Raw genomic sequence first — 10,119 nt, forward strand, 5'->3', positions numbered from 1 at the left:
TCTCATGGTACGTCTATACTGTAGGTCTGACCATGGTTATAACCAGAGGTCTCATGGTACGTCTATACTGTAGGTCTGACCATGGTTATAACCAGAGGTCTCATCATGGTACGTCTATAGGTCTGACCATGGTTATAACCAGAGGTCTCATGGTACGTCTATAGGTCTGACCATGGTTATAACCAGAGGTCTCATGGTACGTCTATAGGTCTGACCATGGTTATAACCAGAGGTCTGACCATGGTTATAACCAGAGGTCTCATGGTACATCTATAGGTCTGACCATGGTTATAACCAGAGGTCTCATGGTACATCTATAGGTCTGACCATGGTTATAACCAGAGGTCTCATGGTACATCTATAGGTCTGACCATGGTTATAACCAGAGGTCACATCATGGTACATCTATAGGTCTGACCATGGTTATAACCAGAGGTCTCATGGTACGTCTATAGGTCTGACCATGGTTATAACCAGAGGTCTCATCATGGTACGTCTATAGGTCTGACCATGGTTATAACCAGAGGTCTGACCATGGTTATAACCAGAGGTCTGACCATGGTTATAACCAGAGGTCTCATCATGGTCAGTCTATACTGTAGACCATGGTTATAACCAGAGGTCACATCATGGTCAGTCTATACTGTAGACCATGGTTATAAACAGAAGTCACATCATGGTCAGTCTATACTGTAGACCATGGTTATAACCAGAGGTCACATCATGGTCAGTCTATACTGTAGACCATGGTTATAACCAGAGGTCACATCATGGTCAGTCTATACTGTAGACCATGGTTATAACCAGAAGTCACATCATGGTCAGTCTATAGTATCCTGGGATCGCTTCAAATTTCGGGGTTAGAGCCGGTCGGGAGCGGAAACCACCTACACCATGTTGTAGTCCTCAAAGGATTACACTTTGGCCAGAAAGATCAAACCGGAATCAGTTTTAACCCAAAATAATTCCCTTGCACTCAAGGGCATAATTCTAGGGCTTACTTAATAAACCCCTTGATGTGGTGTAGTTTTGCTTTTGGAAAATTCGTTTGGTGTAAGCATCTTTTTTAGTCCAACTCGTAGCAACTGGCAAGACTACACAAGGCTACTCAAACATTTAAATAGGGATTGGGGAAACAAACAGGGGGAACCCAAACAAAGCTTGCTTCTTCTGCCATCCGGCCTCGACCATTTCAAACGGCCAGTTGTAAACGAATACCAGGCTTTCCTCCAAGGTGAAAAGACTGGAGTGGGGTAAAGCCTCGAACAGAGTCGGGTCTGCGGTGGGTGTAGTCTTTTTGAGTGTTAACGACTCTGTTCGAGGCTTAAGAGTCCCGAGTCCCTTAGTCCGAGACGAAAATCATGGATGAGACCGAGACGAGACCGAGTCTATTACATTTTGGACTGGAGTCCTGACTCGAGACGAGTCATTGATCTTGAGTACTACAACATTAATATACTGTATTTATTCATTTTCTCCTATAGGTGGATGGAGAGCTGGTCAACCTGCCTGTCAGTCTGAGTGACGGACAGGTGTCGGTCCATAAGAGCGGCTGGTTCGCTGTGGTCACCACGGCCTTGGGCCTGACGGTGCGTTTCGATTGGAGCAGCTCCGTGTTCGTCACGCTGCCCAGCACATACATGGACCACGTGTGTGGTCTGTGTGGGAACTACAACGGAAAGCCTCAGGACGACCTGGTCCCCAAGGGAGGCACCGCACCCGTCAGCGCCAAGGACTTTGGCATCAGGTCTGGACCGGTTAGAGTTCTGTCCTAGAATGATTTGTGTCCAATTCCAGGACCCCCGTGCACATCTTTTGAGGTCTTCCACGAGTAGTTCGGTGCTTCGCAGAATATTCTATGATTTTACTGAAATTACTGAAAAACACTCACATTGTGTCAGGGAAGGACCAAAGACGGAAAACAATTCTGGCAGTAAATGAGTTAATTCTAAATGTACAACTGTAGGGTGTTATTAATTAATCTATTCATTAATCTAAATGTACAACTGTAAGGTGTTATTAATTAATCTAATCATTAATCTAAACCAACAGCTGGAGGGTGGCAGAGATCCCGGGCTGCGTGGACGGCTGTAAGGGGGCGTGTCCAGACTGTGACATCACCCAGAAGAAGGAGTACGAGAAGCGCGAGTTCTGCGGCCTCCTGACCGACCCCAAGGGACCGTTCGCCGCCTGCCACGCCAAGGTGTGTAACCGTGTTTTACAGTAGTACACAGTACCACGCCAAGGCGTGTAACCGTGTTTTACAGTACCACGCCAAGGTGTGTAACCGTGTTTTACAGTACCACGCCAAGGTGTGTAACCGTGTTTTACAGTAGTACACAGTACCACGCCAAGGTGTGTAACCGTGTTTTACAGTACCACGCCAAGGTGTGTAACCGTGTTTTACAGTAGTACACAGTACCACGCCAAGGTGTGTAACCGTGTTTTACAGTACCACGCCAAGGTGTGTAACCGTGTTTTACAGTAGTACACAGTACCACGCCAAGGTGTGTAACCGTGTTTTACAGTAGTACACAGTACCACGCCAAGGTGTGTAACCGTGTTTTACAGTACCACGCCAAGGTGTGTAACCGTGTTTTACAGTAACACGCCAAGGTGTGTAACCGTGTTTTACAGTACCACGCCAAGGCGTGTAACCGTGTTTTACAGTAACACGCCAAGGCGTGTAACCGTGTTTTACAGTACCACGCCAAGGTGTGTAACCGTGTTTTACAGTACCACGCCAAGGTGTGTAACCGTGTTTTACAGTACCACGCCAAGGTGTGTAACCGTGTTTTACAGTAACACGCCAAGGCGTGTAACCGTGTTTTACAGTAACACGCCAAGGTGTGTAACCGTGTTTTACAGTACCACGCCAAGGCGTGTAACCGTGTTTTACAGTACCACGCCAAGGCGTGTAACCGTGTTTTACAGTACCACGCCAAGGCGTGTAACCGTGTTTTACAGTACCACGCCAAGGTGTGTAACCGTGTTTTACAGTAACACGCCAAGGTGTGTAACCGTGTTTTACAGTACCACGCCAAGGCGTGTAACCGTGTTTTACAGTACCACGCCAAGGCGTGTAACCGTGTTTTACAGTACCACGCCAAGGCGTGTAACCGTGTTTTACAGTACCACGCCAAGGTGTGTAACCGTGTTTTACAGTAACACGCCAAGGTGTGTAACCGTGTTTTACAGTACCACGCCAAGGTGTGTAACCGTGTTTTACAGTAACACGCCAAGGTGTGTAACCGTGTTTTACAGTAACACGCCAAGGCGTGTAACCGTGTTTTACAGTACCACGCCAAGGCGTGTAACCGTGTTTTACAGTACCACGCCAAGGTGTGTAACCGTGTTTTACAGTACCACGCCAAGGTGTGTAACCGTGTTTTACAGTACCACGCCAAGGTGTGTAACCGTGTTTTACAGTACCACGCCAAGGTGTGTAACCATGTTTTGCAATGTCAAGCTGTTCTAAATCATGTATTTTATATCTGTATATGTATTTATGTATTTGAGCCATAGAGCAGTGGTTCTCAAAAAAAATTCGGTTACCCCTGTAAATAACTTTTTCATCCAACGCAATTACACTGTTACTTTATAGCACCTTTTGTCATATCATATGTACGTATAGGCCTACTGTAAATATGTTAATATTTCCCCCTAAGATACATTTTGTTACGAGGAAAACATGAGAGAATATCTGTTTCCATTATAGGACAGATTGAAATAAAATGTTAACCATGCACTTGAACCCCAGCATCCCTAGGGGAACATTCACTGAAAAACAACTGATCTACAAGCTCACAATGTGTCACAACGTGAGCTTGTAGATCTGTTAATTAATCTATTAATTAAAGAGACTTGGTGTACTATAGGATGAAAAAGATCGCAACAAGTACAGTTCAACTCAGAACTGTTTTACTAAGTAGGCTATAAGTCGTTGAACTTAAGTGATGTTGATGAATTCCAAATATCATGAAAGTATTCTGAGGCACCCCTGGACTGGCATCACGGCACCCCAGGGTGCCCCAGCACCCACTTTGAGAAGCCCTGGTCTATAGAGGTCTAATCATTTCACTTTTCTGAGCCTAATTATTCAGAAAACCCCAGACCACAGAAAATACACTGAATGTTCAAAGTAAACATTTTTGGGATGTAATTGAGTTCAGGAAACCTACAAAATAAAATAAAATAAATAATGTGATGTTCCCCACCCCAGGTGGACCCGGCAGGGTACTTTGAGGACTGTGTGTACGATGTGTGTCTGTACCGGGGGAGGAAGGACGTGCTGTGCCAGGCGCTCACCGCCTACACCTCTGCATGCCAGGCTGCCGGTGCCAGCGTGCACAGCTGGAGGAGCCAGCACTTCTGTGGTGAGAGAGCCAACGGCACCCGCTATAGGAGCTCAAAGACCCTGTGAAGGGAATTCAATTATGTGTTTGCTTGTTATACTAGGTGTTTCACTGCTTGATTGCTTGATTGATTGATTGGTTGATTGATTGATTGATTGATTGATTGATTGATTGATTGATTGATTAGTCAGGAATCTAAACAGCGCAACAAGACATTAAAGGAGAACACAAAAAAACTGCAATGCAACACATTGTGCGCTTGTAGATCTGCTATTTTTAAATGATTTATTTATACATTTTCTACATTTGCACCATGAGTACTTTGTACTTTTGGTACTTTAAGTGCATGCTGATACCAATACCTTTTTACTTTTACTCAGTACTCTTGTAGAATTAGAATTCAGAAAATTCACTTGCTGCAGAGTATTATCTACATCACAGTTGTGAGACTTTGACTTTAAAGGAAATATGGGTAACTTTAAGACTATTCAAAAATATATATGTTTAGGCCTATACATTTTTAGCAGTCATTTCCCTTCACCAGTAACTATATTGTGCTGTGGTGTTTCCTTGCAGAAAGACACATCCCCTGGCTGTATTTCTGTTCTGTTCCACTCTTTATGTTGACATTAAACGTCAACAGAAACAGTGGAGGGACGTTTTTTGTCAGGGGGAGCTCAGCCAGAGCTCTTAATTGCTCCCTTTGAACTTCAAAGGGGGTGTGCGCTAAGGTAATTGATTGGGCCATAAAAGTGTCAAGTCCTCGTTAGTGATCTCTCTAATCAATGAAAGCATCAAAGACAACTACCTGTTTGATGCCTGTCATAGAGGGGAGGAGGAGGGGGGAATGTGTTCGTGTACACACAAGCTTGCTTATTTTTCCTTTAAGTAAAGAATGTGAGTACATTTTCCATCGCTAGACATAACTCCTCCCCCTCTCCGGCTCCACCCCCACAGCGGAGAAGTGCCCCGCCCACAGCCACTACGAGCTGTGTGCCCCGGGCTGCCCTGCCACCTGCAGCAGCCTGGTGGCGCCGGCGAGCTGCGAGGCCCAGTGCAGGGAGGGCTGCGTGTGTGACGAGGGACACGTCCTGAGCGGCCACCGCTGCGTCCCCATGGAGGAGTGTGGCTGCGTCTACGAGGAGCAGCAGTACTACCACACAGGACAGGTGTTCTACCCTAACGGACTGTGTGACGAGCAGTGCACCTGCACCAAGGACGGAGAGGTAACACTAATACATACATGGGCAACTGGCGGCCCGGGGGCCACATGCGGCACTCACCTTCACTTAAGGCAGCCCACAGGTTAATACCGGAATATTGATTGATATATTATTGATTTCAGCTGTTACAATTCCAAACATGACCTGCTTTAATTCCGTCAGTCTATATTAGTAGCTTAATGACTATTATAGAAGTATTAAAATGTATTCTTTTTTTATGTCCAATGTATTTGTATTTAGGTTCATAAAGTCAACATGAGTATATAACTAAATGCGTTTGAAATTAAATCAATTTCAGGATTCCAATTAAAAAATAACAAAAAATTATTCCAGGATTCCAATTCAAAAGAAGCAAAAAATAGCCGATCTACAAGCTCAAAACGCATCGCAGCGTGATGCGTTTTGAGCTTGTAGATCTGCTATTTTTGCCTCTTTTGTATGAGATACTAGATTGACAAAGTTGGACGTAGCAATATGCAATGTGGCCCTCTGGACGAAGGTGGAAATATAGTGGCCCTCGCCATCATCAAAGTTGCCCACCCCTGCACTAATACATGGTACAACTAGTAAGACCCTCTCAGGGCCAGATGGCGCGACCTCGCCCTAAGCATATATGGAGACCCCTGGTACCCATATACGGAGATATGCTGTGTACCCCAAACATGCTTATTCAGTTATTCGTTAGTGAAGTCCTATGACGTCTATGACATCTGACATCATACATACAATCCCTTTTATGCCCATATATGCTGATCCCTGTCTATAGAACCAGCCACACAGATATGGGCTGTCTTCCTCCATTTATATGGGCATTCCCATATGAAGTCCTGTTATATACCGGTATATATATGTCACGGTTTGTTAGAGAAACAGGACGGTCGAGAAACGGAGCACTCGTGGTGCCGCACGGGGCGGAGCAAGCGCTCGCCACAACGTCGTCCTCCAGGCGGAGCCGCTCGATTGTCCACGACATTGCAAGCGGCGCGAAGGCCAGCGGACCTTGGTCCTGCTCTTCGCCCCCGAGCGCCGCAGGCGCGAGTGGCCGCGAAGAGCGAGTTACGAAGCCGTGGTGAATGCAATCGTTATATTTATGCCCAGGCCGCAAGGCCTGGGCAAGCCCACGATAAACGCCCTGTCCAAGTGACTACAATGGAGCTAATGGCTAAGCTAGGCTAGGCTAGGTTAGGCTAGGCTAGGCTAGGCTAGGCTAGTAAATAAAGAAAGAGAGTCGCAAACGAGTGACGTCAGCGCCTTCACTAGTGAATGGCAGAGCAGTGGCTGTCGTCGCCATCTGGTGGAAAACAAGCGCTCTTACAATGAACGTCCTGAGTTACCCAAACATACTGTAACATATATATATATATATATATATGGGCTTAATATTGATGACATAAGGGATCTCCATATATGAGCATAAAAGGTATTCTGTTAGTGTGGTTCCCCTGACGTCACAGTGATCAGAGCGGCAAACCCATAGACCACAAAAAAGCATACATGTCCAGACAGACGTCCGGACGGACGGATCGACGGACGGACAGAGTCACGATGTGCCGAAGTCTGATGAACTGAAGCTGGCATTTCGGTTCATGAAAATATATAAAAGCAGCAAGCTATATTATGCTTAGATGAGTTTTATTTATATTAGGATAAATGTGCGCAACCATAAAAACTAAATGGAAGTGGGGAGGAATCGTCAGATCCGCATTATGGCTTCTCATGCCAGCCAGATACTCATGATCAGAACTTCCGTCTCCCAGACTATATGACGGGAGCATTTGCACATTGTGGGAGTCAACTTACAGTCTGGCCACACGAGACTAAAGGGGAGCACACACTGAACGCGGACGGCTGCGCAGCGTCGCGCCGCGGTATCGACGCACGTGAAGTGCCGCGCGGTAACCCCAACTGGATGCGGTGCGCTGCCACACAGCACATCCATTTACCCCGGTGGGGAGAACCATGGGAGAACATGTTCAACGCGTGACAACGCTGGAAAAATAGAACAGCAGCGTATCAGCGCGGCAGGTGAGGCGGCAGGCGAGGCGGCAGACCCGCGGCTGCGCGCGTCTGACGCCGCCGGTGTGGGTTAGTTAATTGAAAATAATGGGGCTGTATGTTTTGACGCGCCGCTTCAGCGCCGCTTCCACGTCCGGTGTGTGTTCTCCTTAAGGGGTTCAGTGTCTTGCTCAAGGACACTTCCACACATAGCCAGGAGGAGCTGGGAATCTAGCCTGGAACCTTCAGATTCCAAGACGGCCGCTCTACCTCCTGAGCCACATGATGTGAGCTTGTAGATCAGCTATTTGAAAATAATGTAAAAATTGGCAAAGGAGTTTAGGGATAAGGGGAAAGGGCATGGACAAAAAATAGGGCCCAGTGTGTATTCTCTCTTTAACATAATCATTTCATATAGTGTGTGTTTTCTCTCTAATGCTTACAGATAGTGTGTTCTATCTCTAATGCTTACAGATAGTGTGTAAGAAGTTCTCGTGCGGCCCCAACGAGAAGTGCGAGGTGAAGGAGGGGCGTCGGCGGTGCCAGGCGGTGGGGGAGGGGGTGTGCCAGGCCTCGGGGGACCCGCACTACATGACCTACGACGGGCTGACCTACGACTTCCAGGGGACCTGCACCTACACCATGACCCGGGGCTGTGGTCTGGAGGGGACCAGCCTGGTACCCTTCTCTGTACAGGTAACAATAACACCCTGAGGGGACCAGTCTGGTACCCTTCTCTGTACAGGTAACAATAACACCCTAAGGGTGAGGGGACCACCCTGGTACCCTTCTCTGTCCAGGTAACAATAACACCCTGACCCGGGGCTGTGGTCTGGAGGGTTCCAGCCTGGTACCCTTCTCTGTCCAGGTAACAATAACACCCTGACCCGGGGCTGTGGTCTGGAGGGGACCAGCCTGGTACCCTTCTCTGTTCAGGTAACAATAACACCCTGACCCGGGGCTGTGGTCTGGAGGGGACTAGCCTGGTACCCTTCTCTGTCCAGGTAACAATAACACCCTGAGGGTGAGGGGACCACCCTGGTACCCTTCTCTGTCCAGGTAACAATAACACCCTGAGGGTGAGGGGACCACCCTGGTACCCTTCTCTGTCCAGGTAACAATAACACCCTGACCCGGGGCTGTGGTCTGGAGGGTACTAGCCTGGTACCCTTCTCTGTCCAGGTAACAATAACACCCTAAGGGTGAGGGGACCACCCTGGTACCCTTCTCTGTCCAGGTAACAATAACACCCTGAGGGTGAGGGGACCACCCTGGTACCCTTCTCTCTTCAGGTAAAAAAATCACACCCAATGTGAAGTGAGCGGTGGTCGTGCTTGCATAACGTCTTCAGACTAGGATTTAAGTCTAGGATGTACAGGCTATGCTACACACACACAATGCTATGGCAAAACGCTGAGGGAAAAGTGGCTACAGACACACACCCAGCCACTCTATGGAGCGGTTAACCACCGCTCAAATAACACCCTGACCGACCCCAACCTCTGGACTCTAGACCAGGGGTCTTCAACGTTTTCAGGCCAAGGACCCCTTAGTTGAGAGAGAGATGAAGCAGGGACCCCCACAACCTGTTCATAGATTCTTTATAGTTTCATCATTTGACAGCACAATCATCAGTGTATTTTGGATTCATGTCAATTTGTGTGTTCAGATATTTAACCACTTGAATTGTCAACACTTAGTAAACTTGACTTTTCACTCTGTACTTAGTCTGCTCTTTTTCCCCTCTACACCAAAGCTCTTTGCTAAAAATAGCCGATCTACAAGCTCACAACTGCAAGGCGTTGTGAGCTTGTAGATCGGCTATTTTTGGCTAAAGTTCTCAGAATAAGGACACTAGGGTAGAAGTGGGTTAACATAAAAAAGAAGAAAAAAGGTTTCTATCACACAGAGATTTGGAGGACCCCCTGTAGAGAACTCTGAGGTCCCCCTAGGGGTCCCGTACCCCCTGTTGAGGACAAGGTTCCATTTGCTCATACAGAGCTAGGCAAGGCAGCATTTTCTATCAGTGCTCCATTTGTGTGGAATGAGCTCCAGAAATCCTTAAAAATCAGATCTCTGCCGGCCTTATAGGCCAATTCAGGTCGATGGTTTCTAACACCTTTGTTCTAGACTGTAAATGCTTTAATTCATTTTGTCTACTGATTATATTTTAATATTGATGTATGCAAATGTATATATTTTGTTGGTCATTGACGTATCTCGGCTGCGTTGTAAATGAGGGCCTGCCCTCAATTGTACTCCCAAGTTTAAATAAAGGTAACAAACAAACCAACCCAGGGCTGTGGTCTGGAGGGGACCAGCCTGAATGTTACGCTCTCAAGAGTTAAGTTATTGTTAAACACCTGCCTTACTTGATTTAATTACAAGAAGTCTACTCAATTAGAGAGTGTAGAAGAATTAGAAGTTATTTTGATCATTTTTAGCCTGTATCTCTCCTATATGGTACCAACATCAATACAGCATGGAATTGTGGACAAAATGTTATCAACAAAATATGTTGGGGCGGGTTTTGGGTCTGAGAGGCT

At 46.7% G+C, this 10,119-nt stretch overlaps 1 protein-coding gene across 1 annotated transcript; it reads left to right on the plus strand.

Annotated features, from left to right (window-relative positions):
* Positions 1 to 510: 510 nt before the first annotated feature.
* LOC308300436 (alpha-tectorin-like) lies at positions 511 to 4,423 on the plus strand (the record flags this gene model as incomplete). Its single annotated transcript, XM_080744275.1, has 4 exons — positions 511 to 585; positions 1,485 to 1,747; positions 2,053 to 2,203; positions 4,223 to 4,423. 4 exons carry the CDS (start codon positions 511 to 513, stop codon positions 4,421 to 4,423), a joined length of 690 nt encoding a protein of 229 aa, XP_080600401.1.
* Between the last annotated feature and the right edge of the window lie 5,696 nt (positions 4,424 to 10,119).

This window comes from Nannobrachium achirus (genome assembly GCF_963921795.1).
Source record: "Nannobrachium achirus genome assembly, chromosome: 2".
Classification (NCBI taxonomy): Eukaryota; Metazoa; Chordata; class Actinopteri; order Myctophiformes; family Myctophidae; genus Nannobrachium; species Nannobrachium achirus.